Here is a 19,805-nt window from a genome sequence, read left to right on the forward strand (position 1 = left end):
GAGTGGATTTTACGAATGCTTGAGGTGAGAAATTCATGAATTTGTAGTCTAGGGATAGATACAGGTCATGAAACCAATTAAATTAGTTGCAGAGACAATAGTTTAAAAAGAGAATTCATGTACATTAATGCTTAATTCTAATCTTAAATTCATAAAGAAATTAGGGGTTATTTTGAAATTAAAGGTTATGTCACTAAGACATTAGGGTAAGAATAATAAAGAGAATTCGGTAATTCAATAAAATAATTCAATAACTAGGATCAAATTAGACACCAAGGTTGGATTCGAAGTGAAACTCATCACTGACATTTTTCTTATTATAAAGGATCAATTTTACTAATGTTGTTAATTTCAAATATTATTTCAATCAATTCAGAAATTTTTTGTTTTATTTTAGTAATTAAATATAATTCGATAGTAAAACGCAATCCTTGAGTTCGATACTCGGTAGTACCGTTTTATTATTACTTGCAATGATTTTTAATTATTAAATAGAATTGTGGTTGTTGAGTTATTGAAAAATTTTAATTATTAAAATTGCACTTTTTTATTAGGTCCAATTTAAATATTAGTACATAGCCTTAAAAATCTTTAAGAACCAAATATATCAATTTTTGACCAAATTATAATTCAGATGTTTATTATAAAATAAAGTGAAGGAAATAATTTATAAAACAAATTACAAAAACAACTACTATAATTATAAAATAAAATATTTTTCTAACATAAATTCCAACTATTTGAGTTGTGAGTTTTATTTAGAGATAAACAAATCAAATGATCTCAATAATTTAACAATAACTAATTAAATTAGTCTGATATTTTTGTGTGAGTTTCAGTACAAGTTGAACTAAAACAATAAATCCGACATTTATTGATTTAAAATATAATTTCACGTAATTTTATTGATTTATTGAACTAAAACAATAAATCTTACATGTATTGACTAATTACTAGTTCAGCATATACAGTAATTGTTCTACAGATTAATCAAGATACAAGCATGCCAATTTAACCATTCAAGCTATATCAATGAAACATAATACGTCTATAGCATGCAATCAAGATTAATCATACAATCATACAATGATACAATGCAAGATGGAAATAAAGAGTAAGGGATAGAGAGTAGTGCACCACGATTTTTATATTGGTTCAGCCGTCTATCTGACGACCTACGTCCAGTCCCGAAATTAAACGATTTCGGCCTTTTCAATAGAATCTTCTAGAGTGTTTTATAGATGTTCCAGTGCTCTCGGCCTATCAATCTTAAAACTCTATCTCTATTCTATTTCGCAACCACTGTATCCCAGAGTTTCTCTACAAACTCTTCCAAGATCACAGTAAAGCTTCTTCTTGATGAGCCCTCTCAACAATGAAGATAACTATCAGTTTCACTACTGGATTTTTATCAGTTCTTTCTTTACAAAATCTTTGTTACAGAAAATATAAAAGATATACAGAATTTTGTTTCAATCACTTGCAATGAATCTCACACAAGAAGTTGCTTGCCCATTTGAGTGTTTGTGAGATCTTTCTCTTTTTCTCTCAAGAAATCTTTTTCAGCTTTCTATTGATTATGAATAATCGTTGGTTCTAGGTCTGAAAAAGCAATATCAAAGGTTATTCAAAATGTTATTAAAAATTCTTAGGGAAAGTGATTGAAGACCGTTTATATAGTTTCTGAAAAACAACATATAAATCGATTTCTCAATCGATTCATTAATGTAATAAAACAGGCTCAATTGATTTCCCAGTCGATTATCGCAAGTCTTGTTTTTCTTGAATCTTGAAACTACATAAACTAATCGATTACCTAATCGATTATTTTAATACACTTTTCAGAAAATTATGTGTAGTTTATATTTGAATCGATTGCATAATCGATTTCAGGTGTTTTGTTCCAACAACGAGATCAAAACAATCGATTACTCAGTCGATTCATTAAGTCACATAATCGATTCATTAATACACATAATCGATTTGGCCATATACTGAGTGTTCCCTGTAACTCAAATTTTTGTGTCAATCGATTTGCCAATCGATTTGGTTTAAAATAGGGATTTAGCTTATTTCAAGTAAATCAACGTGCCAATCGATTAAGTGTTATGTTTCTGAAAAAAGTGATTTTACCAGTTTGTTCATTTCAATCGATTGATACCAAACTTGTTACAATTGAATTTTTCACAATGGATTGTCCAATCGATTGTGTTTGTCACAGACCATGTTCCTTATGAAATCTTATTTACGACATCGATTTGCCAATCGATTAGCGTATTAAATGGCTTGGCCCTGTGACTTGCACAATCGATGTGTCAATCGATTTATCCAATCAGCTTTAGTCTTTGTAATTTGAACAATCGATGTGCCAATCGATTAGCGTGCTAAAAGGCTTGCCTCTGACTTGCACAATTTTTATCAATGATTGTGCCAGTCGATTGACTAATCGATTGTTTAATCACAGACTACACACTTTCATACAACCCTTTTACAGAATCCATTGCCTAATCGATTTGCTCAGTAAACTTTCCAACTTTTGTTGATTCCTTGAGTTTCAAGCGATTGTCTCAAGTATGTAGGGTTGAGTTGTTGTTCCTGAAATCTTACTCAGTTAAAATGTTAGATTTATCACATGATGTATGAACATTGTATGTTTGTTAATTATGTCAAAATTAGGATTAAGGGGACTTAAGTCCAACACCGTTTTATTATTACTTGCAATGATTTTTAATTATTAAATAGAATTGTGGTTGTTGGGTTATTAAAAAATTTTAATTATTAAAATTGCACTTTTTATTAGGCCCAATTTAAATATTAGTACATAGCCTTCAAAACTTTTAAGAACCAAATACATCAATTTTTTACTAAATTATAATTCAGATGTTTATTATAAAATAAAGTGAAGAAAATAATTTATAAAACAAATTACAAAAACAACTACTATAATTATAAAATAAAATATTTTTCTAACATAAATTCCAACTATTTGAGTTGTGAGTTTTATTTAGAGATAAACAAATCAAATGATCATATGATCGCAATAATTTAACCAAAATTAGTTTGATATTTTTGTGTAAGTTTGAGTACAAGTTGAACTAAAACAATAAATCCAACATTTATTAATCTAAAATATAATTTCACGTAATTTTAAAATAAATTATCTAATACTCAAACCAATTCATTAAATTTTTTATAAGCATTATATCAATATTGGTATCTTAAACAATGTGTAGTATTTAAATGTATTTTAATAATTATATATATTGTTTTTGTCTTTGTAGTTAAGAAAGTTGTATTAATAATATAAATTTAAATTTAATTTATATATATTAATAATATTTAAATATATTTAAATATAAAATAAAATATTTTACTACATCGTTGAAACATACAATCTAAATTTAAATTTACACTATTAATACAAATTTAGTGGCATGTCTCAGTCACCTCTGTGTTTTCCCATTCAACACCATATAGACAACATAGACTAACTTAATGACTAAGTACCACTAAATTTGAAGTCTCACATCTTTATAGCGACAAAAAAATATATATTTAATTTTACTATTAATTACAAGATACAATTGACAAAAAAAAATTTAAAACGTATTAATATAAAATTGATACTCTTTTTGATATAAATTCTTTTCATAAATGTATGCGTTAGTTATTGTGGGATCGAGATATTAAATTTTATTATTTTTAATTAAATTATTTATATTTTTTCTAATTTTTTTTTTAAATATGCGTTATCTTAATCAACTTAATTAGTTTTCTCTCTACTATAAATAATATGAGATAATTTTAACAATAATAACTAATACTGTTTTTAACATTGAAAACGAAAAGAAAAACTATTTTTATAAAATTACATTTATATATGAAACGAATGAGTACATATTAATATACTTTAGCCTTTTAAAAAGCAAAAAAATACAAAAATTAAAACTGAAACTTGCTATATTTATATTAAATAAAAATATTTTAAAAGAAAAATAATTAAAAATGATCGTACATGTATTAATAGTTTTAAAAAATTATATATAAACCAATAACTCTTATTAATTTTGAATATGTGTGTTTGCATTCACACTATACCAAGAATATTTAAACCATAGAATAAAATATAGAATAAAAAGGTAACACCTTGGCACCATCAATCAACATCAAGCAATTGCATAATGTTGGTTAATGTCTAAGTTGACCAAAACCACTACCACCTATAAATATATAGCTATATAGTTTCAGCATAAACATTTTATTACACTTTGACCTACCTTTTTGTGTGTTATTCCGTTACCTACCCAAAAAGAGGGATCTAGAAAGACATACATAAAGAAAAGAAATTAAAATGGAATATAGAACACATTAGAAAGGTGACAGAGTTGTTAACATACCCAACATTAGTTTAATCTTGGCTTTCAAACCAAACATGATGTGTACCTTCTATGTGTTGCTACTTGATAGATGACCTACAATTTTGAAAGCCATTTCTCAACCATATATTATATAATTTGTAAACTAAGCAATAAGAACTATTAGTGCAACCAGCTTCTAGTTCCTTAGCCCCTACCATTTTCATACATATTGTCACTAAAATTAATTTTAATTTTAATTTACATACATAGAACATAGATCGGCATAATTATGATCACTTAATCATTACATTTTTTTGGTACACCTTAATCATTACATTTACCATTAATAATCTAAAGATTGAGATTATGTCTTTTAATTAATTTGTGACATATATTAACCACTTATTATTGGTTAATGAGTGGCTTTTGTATGGTAAACAAAGAAGCATGCTACATTCTACATTGAGCTTAGAAAGCACACAAGAATTCTATTTCTAATAATAGTGTAAAAAATCTAATGATAAAAATCTTTAACTCAAGTGAGATCATATCTTTTTTATCGAATACTATCCATGTTTCTTTCACCTACTATATTGACTTCACTTATTACATGCCAATGACCTCTTTTATTTATATATGCATATAATATATTTACAAATTCTTGTATTTTTCAAGACACTTGAAAACCTTATCAAATACTTGCTATATCATTTTCATCTTTTCTCCTTTAATATTAAACCTTTTTACCAACATTAATAATTTCTTTATAAAAATACTTCTATTTAATCTACTATTATAAAAACAACACATCTTGCAAACAAATTTACTACTTTATCAACTATTTTTAATATCTGTTATTTTTGCTAAGGGTTTTCGATAATAAAAGAAAGAGGAAGTAAAATAAAATTTTCTTGATTTCATTATGTATTATTTATAAATAATATTCTTATCATTAAATTTTTTTTAATTTTTATTCAGTAATATAACTCCATCTATCCTTAATTATAAATATTTATTAGGAAAAAAATGTTCTAATTATATAGGCCATCTTTCAATTTATTAGATGCATATTGTTATTTTTCTAAATATAACTCTTCTAAATATAACTCTTTTAAATCGTGATATTTTTAATGTAATATTTTTTACTATTCATTTATAATATTGATAATGCATCAATTCCTACAAAGATAATTAAGTAAAAATAGTATTTTCTCTTTTAATTATTTTAATGTATGTTAAATAAACAAATAATTTAATTATTGTGAGATAGAGGAATTAATAATTTTACTTTTAAATTCATTAATCAGATTCCTTTATACAAATGTTAGCGAAATCTTGTAAAAAAACATTAGTTAAACATTATTAATTTCTGCTAATTGCTTGCAGGTAAATGGCTCTGTTTCTGGCCCATAATGATGAATTAGGTTCTGAAACTAAAACTGATGATCATGATTTTATTGGTTAAATTTCTATGCTAAATTAGTTGGGAGCACAGAGAAAATTTTGGAAGTTACATCACAAATACCTTCCTTGTTCATAAATACTCCCTCTATGCACGATTATAACACCCTTTTGTCACATTTATTTATATTCTTAAGTTCTTAGATAGAGTAATTATTAGATAGAGTAGACCATCTTGTTTCTTAAAATTGTAGAGGGCGAATATTTATTTCGTATATATAATGTATAATTAACACTCCCTCTAGTCCTATTTATAATAACGATATAGCAATGAATATAATTCTTTAAGTGATTAGATTTATTACTCAAAACATGTACGAACATTGATTTCTTAGATAAATCTTAATATTTTATATTTGTATAACAATATTGAAACATGAATATATATTTTGATTTCTGTTATTATGGTTTATTTTTCAATAATGAAATAATACTAGATTCAATTCTATAGTGATCAAACATAAAAATATTAAGAAAAAAAAATATGAATAATCAAATACTTTATAATTGCATAAATAATATATAAAAACTAAAACTACAATGATTCAAGGATGTTCATTTATTCCCTAATCAATAGGAAAATTAGTTTATGATTAATAACATAATAACAAGGAATAAGATGAAATTACACACAAGAAAAATGAAATGAATTTTCAATTATTGTTTTCAAGAGTTAAATTTTCAAATTCTTAGCCTTCAAGATGTGCCAAATATGATCTTCAATGCGTTATATAGGTCAGAATCCTTGTCAAATGAGTTTTTAGCTTAAATACAGCTTTAGGATGCATGCTAACTCATTGCTACAATTATGGGCGTATTGCTCTGCGTTGGACATAAAACTGTAGCACCAATTGCAATGTAGCACATGGTTGTACGCAATGTCTTGCTTATGTACAATGTTCTGTAGTGTTAAATAAACACCTTAATTTATCCTTTCAAATTTCTCTTTATCTTATTTGACTTGCACTTTTGACTCTCTTACATTTCAAATTGAATTTCGATGTTTTCATGAAAGTTGTAACTATGAATGTTAGCTTTCATTTAGAACTAATTTAACTCTATTTTGTCGTATGCAACTCTATATATGATAAAAATACTACACATAAGTCATGTTACTTTTTCACCAAAATTCAGCATTGCGTTAAAACAATTAAACAAAACAAAACTACACAAAATAACACCTAAATTGTGATAATGAAATAATAAACACCTTATTTCTCCAAATTAAGACCATTTATTCAAAATAACTCTAAAATGAACATTAAATTAAAAAAAACACTAAACAAATGATTCAAAATAACTCTAAAAATAATGATTGATAAAGGTTCATCACTTGTACAGCACTACCTGTAGCCACCACCACCTCCATTATCGATCATCAAGATAGGTCTACCGCCACCATGTTCACTGTGACTTGGTTTTCTATTGTTTGACACCAGTTCTCTATTTGTTGTCGTCGTTCTTTGTCTATCTCGTCCCTATCTTGTTTCAGATTCTTTAAACAGGTCATTGAGTTCATCACATTCGCAATCTTGTTTATTCAGAAGATTCTCACTCATACAACTTCAACATGTTCGGGTTCTCATTTTGTTTAACATACTTCTTAATGCAAATTCAAAACATCGGTGTGTTTGGTTGCATATCATTGTTTGGTTGTGGTGCTTCCATGGTAGCCATTTGTAAACCACTGCCATAGTTTGTTCCTCCATTCACTTAATCAGTCAACACTCCACAACCCCTAATCAATTTTTTTGCCCAATTCTTAAGAATTACTGCAACATTCCTTTAAGTTAGTTACTAAAATATTGTATCAAATGATCGACCCTCGTAATCAAAGTTCCAGAAGATGAGCAACTAGGTTTAGTGAGTTGCAAGAATAACTTTCATGGTAGAGTTACTATATCTAGAGGTGATACATCGACCACATTGTCGATTTTACATGAAAGTTTAAAAAAAAAAAAAAAGAAAATTGATTAGTTCAAACCAACTCTTTTCCAACACGAAAGAATTTTATGAGTTTTCCTTTGTTTCTCATGATGATTTGCAAAGTGATCGAATAGTTGAGACATTGAATTTAAAACTAGGTTTTCTTCTCGTTTTCTCTTGGAGACAAATTTCAATCTAGTATTGGTAAAAAACACAAACCCAATGTTGGATATGTATTTACATTCTGCCACAAAAATATTAGAGGTCAAATATCATCTTCACATTCGCTTTAGGTAGTGACCCTTCTTTATCTCTAGATGAAGAAATCAACTCAAAAATATTGAGATATTTTGCTCGAGTATTGTTTGATTTAGACTTGACACAAGAGTTGAGAGAACACATTCATGTTAAATGTGAATGTATATTTTTTTCTTTACAATTTGCTTAAAGATTGATTATGAAAAATTACCATTGTTATGTGAATCCTACGAGGTTGTAATGCATTCTATAGATAAATATCAAAAAGATTCTAATGGTCATGGAATAGCTCACTTTGTTGAAGATACGATATGAAAAAGAAATTGGTAAAGAAGTATGTTTCTAAAATCATTGTTTCTTAAGGAAATGTTGACATTGAAGGCACAAACAAGAGTAATATTACTCATCAAGTTGTTAACTCTACTTTTTGGGGTCATATTTCTAATGTTGAATTAGGAAACACCACATTTATTTAAGAATTTTCTCTCTCTGATCAAGACAAGAATCGTGATGAAAATTCAGATTCAATTGATTTTAGAAATCAGAAACCATTTTGGAGATTGTTCAAGAATCTAAGGTCCAAGCTACACAAATTGTAGATAGTCTTAAAAATGTAATTCACGAGGTCTTTGGTTCCACCTTATCTGCTAACACAAAACATCTATGAAAGAGTCATCATTATCCAAATATGTGTAATGTTAGAGGAGAACAATTATCAAATATCTTCTTATTTGAAAGTTAATTTACACTCAAAGACTATAATATTGAGTATGACATATCCAAATGTTACTGTCACTAGTGATAATTTACATCCCAAGATTGATCATGACTTAAAGGTATTTTAGAATTTTTTGAAAGATAGAGATGTTAGCGAAACATCTTTTAAGAGATATATTGATGAGAGAGAGTAAACAACAACTATTAGATATTTGTAAAACCGTTCTACTATCAATGATGAGAATTTTACAAAGGTGATTTCTAAGATAAGAAAAAAAAATGCACAAAGAAGTCAAAATATAGGATTTTTAATTTTTTTTTTCTATCCTTGAATTAGGTTTTTTTCCCTCAATTTTTATTTTTCCTTGTTTCTTAATAAATTTGTAGCTTATTTAAAAAAAATTTACTCTTTAAGAGAAAGGGATAATTTATATTTTCTTCATTAGTAACATAAAATATGTATAATACTTAAAATATTTTGACCAAAAAGTATTGTCTAATATACACAAATAAAATAGTTTTGTACTAGACACAAGTTTATTTTTTACTATATGGTATCAAAAAGTCTTATCATATCTCATTTGGTCAATAAAAAAATTTATTATTTTAATGGTGTAACAAACTTGCATGATATAAAACTTATCTTATTTGTGGACCATACTTAAAATTGGTCCTATGAAAAAGTACAAAGAATTTTTTTAAGCGAGCCACATATATATTTCAAATTGGCCCTATCTAGTAAGCAAATTGTAAGAAAAAAAATTTGATACAGTGAAATACATTAAATTGGTCCTATGAAAAAGTACAAAGAATTGTTTTTTAAGTGAGCCACATATATATTTGAAATTGGCCCTATCTAGTAAGCAAATTGGAAAAAATAAATTGATACATTGAAATACATAAAATTGGTCCTATGAAAAAGTACATAGAATTTTTTTAAGTGAGCCACACATGTATATATGAAATTGGCTCTAGCTAGGAAGGAAATGAAATAGTGATTATAACAACAATAATGTGTCTAATTGAGGAGATTAAAATAATAACTTCAATTCCAAAATTTCCATTATACACAACTTTATGTAACATGCAAGATATCACAAGATTATAATCTAGTTTCATTTCATTTGTCCTATTAAGGTCTACTGACTCTTGATTTCAAAGAATGGTTCTATCACTCACCTAACAAAGTAAAACGACGTGGTAGCGATGCACTTTTCATCTTATTTAAGTGATTGTTGGACAGTCATTTGTGAATGCAACTTAAGGATTTGAAGTTGTAAAAGGAAAATAGAAAGTGAGTGAAAATGAATTATTGGGTTCGTGTACTACTTCTCATTTCTTGCATTCTTCCAGCTTTGGTCGAGTGCAAAGTTAGACGCTACAAATTTCATGTAAGTAACGTTTTTTCTTGATCAATGTTTGAGTTAATTTAATAATTATCATGCATGTAAAAAAAATATAGTTTGCATGTTTAATTATATTAATTTTAATATATTATCATGTCATAACTAATATTAATTCTAAAAAACTTGCATGTGAATGATTATCGTAGGATTAATTAGTTGAAAAAAACATCTTGTAAAACTCTCAAGGAGTTGAATGTTAATATTTTCCAATTGACAATGTAAAATATTTATAAATTACAATTGTGTATTCTCCTAACCTATAATAATTTTCATATTCAAAAAATTAACATCCTAAAAATAGTGTCATTTTTAATTTTTAATGAATAATATGTGCTCTTCTCCAAACTATTACCTCTACTATATATTTATTATAGTAAAAATTAATCAATGATTAGTAACGTTATTTAGACATGCATAAATGAAGAATTCTCTCATTTTATGCTTCATTGTTTCATTTTTTTAAGAAAATATTCATCAAAAAAATTTAATTTATATATACTATCAATTAATATAAAAAGATTTTACATTTACTTGACTTTTGTTATAATTATATATAAAATCATATCAACAAATAATTATTATGATATATTGATAATATAAATTTTTTTACAAAATTAAATGCATATAATAATTAAACTCTTTACCATAATTTTTTTTTATATAAAATGGAATTTACTTCATTCGCACCATTATAAGTTTTACATTAAAGAAAAAAAATTAAAATCAGTGTTTTTTTGGGTACAATGTAACCTTATATTGTAATGTGTAAGATTAATTATTTTATTCCAACTCAACTACAAATTAATCAGCACCTAATTAAGTATGGTTAAACCATCACTGAATTTCTTTCAACAACATGCACAATCTATAAAGTTTCCTCATGAACAAATTTTAGTACAATTAATTAATAATTAATGAGTGTAGGTGGTGGCCAAAAATATCAGTAGATTATGTTCAAGCAAATCAATTGTGACAGTTAATGGGGAGTTCCCGGGACCCACTCTTTATGCAAGAGAAGATGATACAGTGCTAGTCAGAGTTGTGAATAAAGTCAACCACAATATTACCATCCATTGGTGAGTGAGCCATCAAATCGTAATCCATTTTAATTTTTGCTTCAAGTTACACTAAGCATATTGTAACAATAATAAGACTAAATAATCAACAAAATATTTGAGAAAAAATACAAAACTTATTTAGTGTTTAACAAATGAAAAGCATCGATTTAAATTAGTCAAAATAGTTTTTACGGGATTAAAATCTCCTAAAAATAAGTTATTTTAAAAATAATTAATTTAAATGGCATTTTACATTACATTTTAAAGGACCAAAGTGATTTTTTTTTTTAAAGAAAATCTTTCAAATTTCAAAGGTCAAACAACTCAATATCTCAAATTGAAAAATTAAAAAATTAGTCATTTATATTTAAGATGGATAATTAATTTAGTCTATCCATTAAAATATTTCTTTAATAAATTGTCGTGAATTATTTATATATTAATTTTAATAGTCTCTCACTGTATATTAAATATAAATAGAGCTTTTAAAATTATAGTGCTAAACTTTAAAAAGTAAAATAATTAAATTAGCCTTTGTTTATCAAGACTAAATTTTTATTTCATAAATCTTACAAATTAAATTAATCGGTTCATATTATTTCAATTAATAAAATTTTCATTTGTCCTTAACCAATAATTCTATGTATTTTTACTCAATGACAAGTTTGGACCTTTACTTCAAAAGTATATAATGGACCATATTGCAAAAATTATTACCTCTAATGAATAAAAAATTTCAATTGGTTGAATGCTAATGTAAATAATTATAATTATGAATGATGGCAGGCATGGTATTAGGCAATTAAGAACAGGTTGGGCTGATGGACCTGCATATGTAACACAATGTCCAATTCTACCAGGGCATAGCTATGTGTACAATTTCACCATTACAGGACAAAGAGGAACACTTCTTTGGCATGCACATGTTAATTGGCTAAGGTCAACTGTTCATGGTGCCATAGTTATCTTGCCAAAGAGAGGTGTCCCTTATCCTTTCCCAAAACCAGATGAAGAATTGGTTTTGGTATTAGGTAAGTCAAAAAATAATTAACATTTTCTTGATGAATTCAATTTTGTAACTTATAATTAGTAGTAATGATTGAAATATTTTTTTTTAATAATCTAACAATTATATTTATGAATTAAATCAATTGTTAATTGATCTTTTAATAGCATTCAATTTTTGGAATCCTAATTTAAAGTTTTCTATGATGATAATTGATAAATTGTAGGAGAGTGGTGGAAATCTGATACTGAAGCTATTATCAATGAAGCTCTTAAATCAGGAATGGCACCAAATGTCTCAGATTCTCATACCATTAATGGTTTTCCTGGGAAAGTTTCCAATTGTTCTAATCAAGGTTTTTTTTTTTTTTTTGCATTTCAATTATTCTTTTATTTTATTTGTTTCAATAAATCCAAATTATGTGCTTTTAGTCTCTGATAAGAACTCTATCTGTTCTTTAATATAAAAAAAAAATTTAATAAACAAAAATTGATGTATTTAATTCAAAATTTATATCAAATACATTAATTTGTATTGACTCACATTTTGTTATATTTGAGACCAGAGAGAATAATTAACTAACGAAAAACTAAATCAATCATTCTGCTATCTAAGACATAAGCACAATTTATCGAGCTATGTAATAATTTATCTGAAATTTTGTATGCATTATTGTATCTATTTTCTTTTGAACAAATTTTACTATACTAACAAAAATGAAATGTATAATATTCTTATTGATTTTTTTCATATGTTTCAATATATGCAGAAGTTTACAACCTACCAGTAGAAAGTGGAAAAAGCTACCTGTTAAGAATAATCAATGCTGCACTCAATGAAGAACTGTTCTTCAAAATAGCAAACCACAAACTAACAATAGTAGAAGTTGATGCAACATATGTAAAACCATTTGAAATTGAAACAATTGTAATAGCACCTGGCCAAACAACAAATGTGTTATTAAAAGCAAACCAAAAAAGTGGAAAATATTTAGTGGCAGCTTCACCTTTTATGGATGCACCAGTAGCTGTTGACAATTTAACAGCCACAGCAACATTACATTACTCAGGACTTACTCTTTCAAACACCCCAACTTTTCTAACTACACCCCCTCCTAAAAATTCTACAGAAAATGCTAATAATTTTTTAAACTCTCTTAGAGGATTAAATTCCAAAACATACCCTGTTAATTTACCTTTAAAAATTGATCATTCACTTTATTTTACAATTGGATTAGGGCTTCAACCTTGTCCTTCATGTAAAGCTGCAAATGGTAGTAGAGTTGTAGCTGCTGTTAATAATGTAACATTTGTTATGCCAACTACTGCTTTACTACAAGCACATTATTTCAACATTGGAGGTGTTTTTACTACGGATTTTCCTCCAAATCCACCTTTTTTTTTTAATTTCACTGGGAGTGGACCAAAAAATTTGAACACTGATAGTGGTACAAAGGTTTATAGGTTGAAATTTAATGAAACTGTTCAGCTTGTCATGCAAGATACTGGAATTCTTACACTTGAGAATCACCCTGTTCATCTTCATGGATTTAATTTCTTTGTTATTGGTAGTGGACTTGGAAATTATAATAGTACAATTGATTCCAAGAACTTTAACCTTGTTGATCCTGTTGAAAGGAACACAGTTGGTGTTCCAGCTGGTGGATGGGTTGCAATTAGATTCAGAGCTGATAATCCAGGTAAATAATTATGAATTTTATAACAATTTTCGTAATTAAATATATTCAAAGTCATTGATTGAATTGTATAAATTAAAAAATTGATAATATTATTAAATCTATTAAATATTAGTTTTTTTTTTTCAAGTTTACCTAATAAGATATAAATTATTTTATGTTTTCGAAATAGTATTTATTTCATGTCGTAAAAAATATATAAAATAATTACGGGGTATTTTTGTCTTTTTCAAAAAGATAATAATTAAAATACATAGATAAAGAAATAATTGATGCAATGAATTTTATAAAAATGAACAACTTAGCTTAGTATACTCTTAAAAATTGACAAGAAAAATTTACGAACGAGTTTTTAATATGATCTTGTTTTAATGTCTTGTATTTTACAGGAGTTTGGTTCATGCATTGTCATTTGGAGATACATACAACTTGGGGTCTAAAGATGGCTTTTTTGGTGGACAATGGACAAGGTCCTAAGCAATCATTGATACCTCCACCAAAAGATCTTCCAAAATGCTAATATTCCTCCCATCAATTGACCATAAAATTTATTAAAAAAAATGTGCCTTCCAATGCACAAAGTAGGTGTGGAGGGATACAGAGGAGCCAGGCAAAAATGAGTGAAGGAAAAGAAAAATGTAATTTAATAAGTGAGTAGCATCATTGTTTTTTGATTGAGCAAAAGGGAGAATTTGTTCAACCATGTTTAATAAAAATGGAGTGTACATTTTGGTTTTCATCACACAAAATTTTTAAGAGATGCTATGTATATGTATTGGAACAAACAAGTGTACACTTTTGACTTTGTTGTTTGGTTAATTAATATAAAAAAGGTTATTTACTTCATTAAATGGTTGATCAATTTGCAAAATTTGGCATTCAAAATTATGGAAAATTTTTATAATTATCATAGGGAATTCAAATATCAATGAAAAAAAAAAGAAAGAAGTTACAATATGAATGTAAACTTTCCATTTACAAAAAATGGATGTAAATTAATTAAAAAGAGAGAATATAACAAATGGTATTTCATATATCTAATTTCTTAGAATCCGTTTGAACTTTGAAAGAAGTAATTAGAAATTTTAAAAAATTCAAAATTATAAGGGATTCAAATGCTTTAATTTAATTTTCTTCATTAATAAATTTTATTGTTTGGATAGAACAATATTTTAATTAAAGTTGGCTCATTGTTGTAAATTTCAAAAGTTTTAGGGAAAATATTAAAATTAATTATGTAGGCCAAAACTAAATTTTGGAAAAATTGATGGATCATTTTATAATATTTAGGGACCAAGTTGCAAAATTTGAAAAAAAATTAGTTGGCAATTTGCAAAATTTGAAAAAATTTATGGATCAATTTGCAAAATATTGAAAAATGTAAGGATTAATGTGTAAATTTTGAAACATAATAGAACATTATTATAATTTAACAATATTATAACAGAGTCAATTTTATGATTTATATATGAAAAAAAAAATGGTGCATTTTCTTAAATACTTTTTATATGGCTCTTAGTATAAAACACACCTTTCTCTCTCTATACTTTTCATGGGTCAGACTCAATAAATTGTATTAAATTAAAGGCTAAAATGTTTCTCTAATTTTACCAAATTCACAATTTTTACCCTCCTATTCTTTATCGCAATTTTGATCCTTACCATTTTTGTTGACATTTAATCCCCTTTTTATTTTCAGTTTCAATTTGATGATTTGAAAACAATTTAAGAGATGTGTACACACTGATATGAAAACTACGGTGTTGTTGAATTTAGATTTAATTAAATTAAATGATACCACTTTAATAATTTTTTTAAATAAAAAAATTAAATTTCTTTTTCTATTTAAAAATTTGTGAAAATCTTTAAAAAATTAATTTTTTTTTCAAAAATTACATTTTTTCTTTTAAATATATGTGAAAATTAAAGAAAAAAATATTCACTTGTTTTTAAAATTATTTTTCCATTTAAAAACTTCTACAAGAAAACTCACATTAACATTTTTTTTATTTACTTTTGTTTACTCTCTTTACGTTCAAAAATTAAAAATCAATTTGTGCTAAAAGTTCATAAATTATTAAATCAGAGAGTGGTAAAGAAAAGTAATTTAAAAAAAAAAAAGAAAATAAAGAACTTTCACCGACTTTTTTATTTTTTTTTTTGTTTAGGGTACAATGCCGACTCGCAAAGTCAGACCAAGGTGACTATTCCGGGGTACAATGCCGACTCGCAAAGAGCCATCGGCAAGATTCGTCTCTTGTGTGTGCCAAACATGGGATCTGAAGACTGAGGTCACTTCTTACGTGATTGACGGTGACACCTCCTAAACTTCCTGCTTGGATCCACAGCGTGGTACCTTCCACCCTTCATCAATGCTTCAAATACGTTGATGAGAAGGGATAAACTGGGTATTTGCCGACAATAAGCCCTGCCCTTTTTTAAAGGAGTCTAGGCATACTGTCTGTACGGATGCGCGTCTTTACAACGACGGCCCAGCCCAGACAGTGATTGATGACGAAAGCCCGCCAGCGAAAGCCGAAGCACAGGTTCGTAGACCTCTCCGAATCCCTCGAAAGCTAAGGGATTTACGGTCAACGCTATCTCAAAGAGCATGACCCCGTTGACGAAATCTCTAAACTGGGGCTGGGGGAATTACTTCAACTCTCGGTAAAGATGCCACTTCCCGCATTCGAAAATAATAGCCTAAGGACGAGTCTATGCATCAATGCTTTAATCGGATGCTAGTGCTAGAGGCAATGACATTTTTCAGCTTTGACATTAGAGCTGCTATTGAAGAAGCTGCTAGTCTTACTCTGAATCCCCTGCGCATTCATGAAGGAATTACCGGCTTTCCTAAGCTTGATGAATGTGCCGAAATTGCTTTTTTGTGGCGAGCAAGAGTGTTTCCTTTAGGAGCGGAAATGCCTTTTGACCAAGAGAAAGAGATGGCAGCTCAGGCCGGGTGTGGCCAGTCAGCTCTGATACCATACTTGGAAGACCCCCTGCTTTAGGGTTTTAGAGAGGAAAAGCACTTCACGGGTTGTTCAATGCAGCTTTAAAGGCGCCCCTCTATCGCGCCTCTCAAGCATTTGTAAGCTGAGTGTTCTGTGGCAGGAGATCGCAGATAAAACCCTTAGTTCAATGCCGGGTTTCATAAGTACTCTCGGTCAATCATCTCATTCTCCAGACGGTATGGGGTATAAGCACGTTTCTTGGAGCCGTTGCGAAGGGTACTGCTTACTACAGATTCGAGCTCCATTTCCCTCTCGGTACTTAGATCTTCCTCTTAAACTTCTCTCATTCCTGTTTCCTTTGTTCCGCCAACTACATTGATTGGATACTGCTGGGCCTGCCTACGCAGAAAGTATACCGATTATCTCATAAAGCCGTTTATCTCATAAAGCCGTTGAATTGCCCTTGGTTGTCTTACCCATTTGTTATATCTTATTCCCACCTTGTTCTATTGCTTTTTCTCGATTGTATTCTGGGGCGCTAGACCTCATTCTCTTTGATACGCTTATTCAATTGACATTGCCCCTTCCTCCTATTTAGAAAATATTAAGTAAGATGGCTTGTGATGTGCCAGGGCTTAGAGGGGTCGGCGCCAACAACGGCTGCCTTTACTCGACAGTACACGTTCGCTTCGCTCACTAAAAACAAGCAAGGGATACAACCAGCTTTCGCTTCCTTGTGCGGAGCTTCCCTTCCTTCGCTAGCTCGCTGCTCCAGATAACGAATACAAAGAAATAAGGATAAGAATGAATGTCACGTACGGCGCTGCCGAAGGAGCTCTTTTAAGAGCCCACCTCGAATACTAAAGAAAGGAGTGGCTAGACAGGCAACCAAAGGATGAGGGGCAGGCAGGTAAAAGGACTAAATAAAGTAAGATTAACCAGAATATACGTTGCTTACGGCACGGCAGAGCCAGCTCTTGAGTTAACTCGGATAAGCTACCTTTTAAAAACACTAGTCAAAGGCAACAGCTTCCAAAATAACACCTTCTGAGTTCGGGGAGACCTGTGAAGAGCGAGAAGAGAACTCAAAACAAGGGCGTAAAGCAACTCGTCTCTAATAGAGCATGTTGTTCGGAGTCAAGAAGGGCAATGCATTCGGATGCTTCATTTAGGAGGAATTCCAGTACATCATGGCGTGGATAACCATAAACATAACCAAATGCAAATGGAATTGAAATGAATGAGATTTAGGAGAGGAAGAAGAAGAAGCAGACGAGTACGGTTCATACGGTTATGCCGCTTCTCCATCTCTAGGAGAAGCAGCTAGATCGATTCCTAAACCGCTAATGCCCCCTCTTCCAACTGAAACTCATTCAACAGGAGCAATTGCAGCTTCTTCTATTCTCTGTTTTCCTACCCGTTAGGAGCTCATAACTCGTTGCCTTGAGGATGTCACTAGTGCTTCGCACCTTGCTTTCGCCTGCTCTTCTCACTTTGCTTGGATTGCACCTTGAGCTGAGCCGGGTGCAGTGCAGATATGCCGACAACCTTGACAATTCTTCTTTTTGCTCCTATTGTGAAGAGCTTTTTCAACCTCCCCGAGGGGAACCGAACGACTTTTAGAGTGGGGTTACGCCCTTTCCTACGTGGTACGAGCTAGTTTATTAATCCCTCACCCATGCCTTACCCTAGATCATCCTTCATTTTATATGATCTACATTCTATATGTCATTTTTCCCAGGCTATAGTCTGACTAAATTTTAGAATGACCAGCACATGGACCGGATTGGTACTCGAAGGGGTTCCCCTTCCTCGGCCCCTTTCTTCTGTCTTTGACTGACCACAAAAAAGACAACAAATAAACGGAGACGTGTCACCAAAGCAACACTTTCAGGATTAATTACAGGCCATGGTGATCTTCGATCTCCACCATTGGCTTGACCTGAGGCATCGGGGACTCACCACAACCTCCATGCCCATCCAGAGCAGCACACGTTCCTTCCATCGTCTGATCTCCTCCTGAGACTTCTGAGCCTCCTAGGATACTGTCGTAAGCCGCAGCCACAGGATTAATATGTGGAAATGGCAAGTACACACTGTGCACCACGATCTTGACGTTGCGGATGACGTCCGGCACCTTAATCCTCATCGGCGCCGAGGTCAAACCTCCACCGGCACCAGAGGTTGTGATAAGCAGCGGTTGGCCTCGTTCCAATGTCGGCGGAGCAGTCCCCACCGGAAGCTTCTCCAGATCCGCGATCGACAAGAAATGGTTCGGCACAATGTGGAACCTGACGTTGCTGATATGATATAAGAGTGAGAACCGGAGAAGATCGAAAGGTCGTCAACGGCGAAGACCGTCATATTGTATTGTTAAGAGTCACAAGCTCGGCGTACTTCACCTTCATAGCGAGGGCTAGGATGCTGAAGCCATTGTTACGGAGCCGGAGCATGGCATCTCTGAGCATCAGGCGCATTATAGCAGGCTGCACCGAGCCGGAAGTCTGGATATGTTGACCAGAATGATGATCTGGATGGAACGGGAACGAGAGCGAGGTCATCCTCTCCACGTCGCAAGAAAACGGAGAGAGCGGAGAGATGAAACCTTGAAGGCCATGAATAACCACCATGCCGTTGTTGAAGAGATCAGGTTGCGTGATCTCCACCCCTCCGATAAAGACCTTAGCACTAGCAGTTGTGCTGGTCTTTCTATTGACCGAATCAGAGGTGAGGGTGATGCAACGGCCTGGACTCAAGGTCTCGATCTTGGTACCAAAAGCAAGTCTCCGCATATAATCAATTGTGAAGAGACCAGGAAGTGCTCACGAAGGAGGTTAGAGAAAGAGCAAGAGAAGCAGGTGCAGAGGGAGGCATCTGATGGAGCGAAGATCGTAGAAGGACCGGTCCAGGCAGAGGCTGCGGTGGCCGCGGAGTCAGAGAGTGAAGGAGCCGCCGTGGCTAGCTC

General features: G+C 30.4%; 1 protein-coding gene and 1 pseudogene across 1 annotated transcript; one reads left to right on the top strand and one right to left on the bottom strand.

Moving 5' to 3' along the window:
- The first annotated feature begins 9,954 nt into the window (after positions 1-9,954).
- LOC101494616 (laccase-4) lies at positions 9,955-14,737 on the top strand. The gene is made up of 6 exons (XM_004506731.4): positions 9,955-10,111; positions 11,051-11,202; positions 11,971-12,215; positions 12,417-12,545; positions 12,960-13,889; positions 14,276-14,737. Exons 1-6 carry the CDS (start codon positions 10,025-10,027, stop codon positions 14,404-14,406), a joined length of 1,674 nt encoding a protein of 557 aa, XP_004506788.1. The 5' UTR covers positions 9,955-10,024; the 3' UTR covers positions 14,407-14,737.
- A 2,642-nt stretch (positions 14,738-17,379) lies between these two features.
- The window catches only part of LOC105852409 (uncharacterized), a 3,608-nt pseudogene continuing 1,182 nt past the window's right edge, over positions 17,380-19,805 (bottom strand).

The sequence above is a fragment of the Cicer arietinum genome, chromosome 6 (genome assembly GCF_000331145.2).
Source record: "Cicer arietinum cultivar CDC Frontier isolate Library 1 chromosome 6, Cicar.CDCFrontier_v2.0, whole genome shotgun sequence".
Lineage (NCBI taxonomy): Eukaryota > Viridiplantae > Streptophyta > Magnoliopsida > Fabales > Fabaceae > Cicer > Cicer arietinum.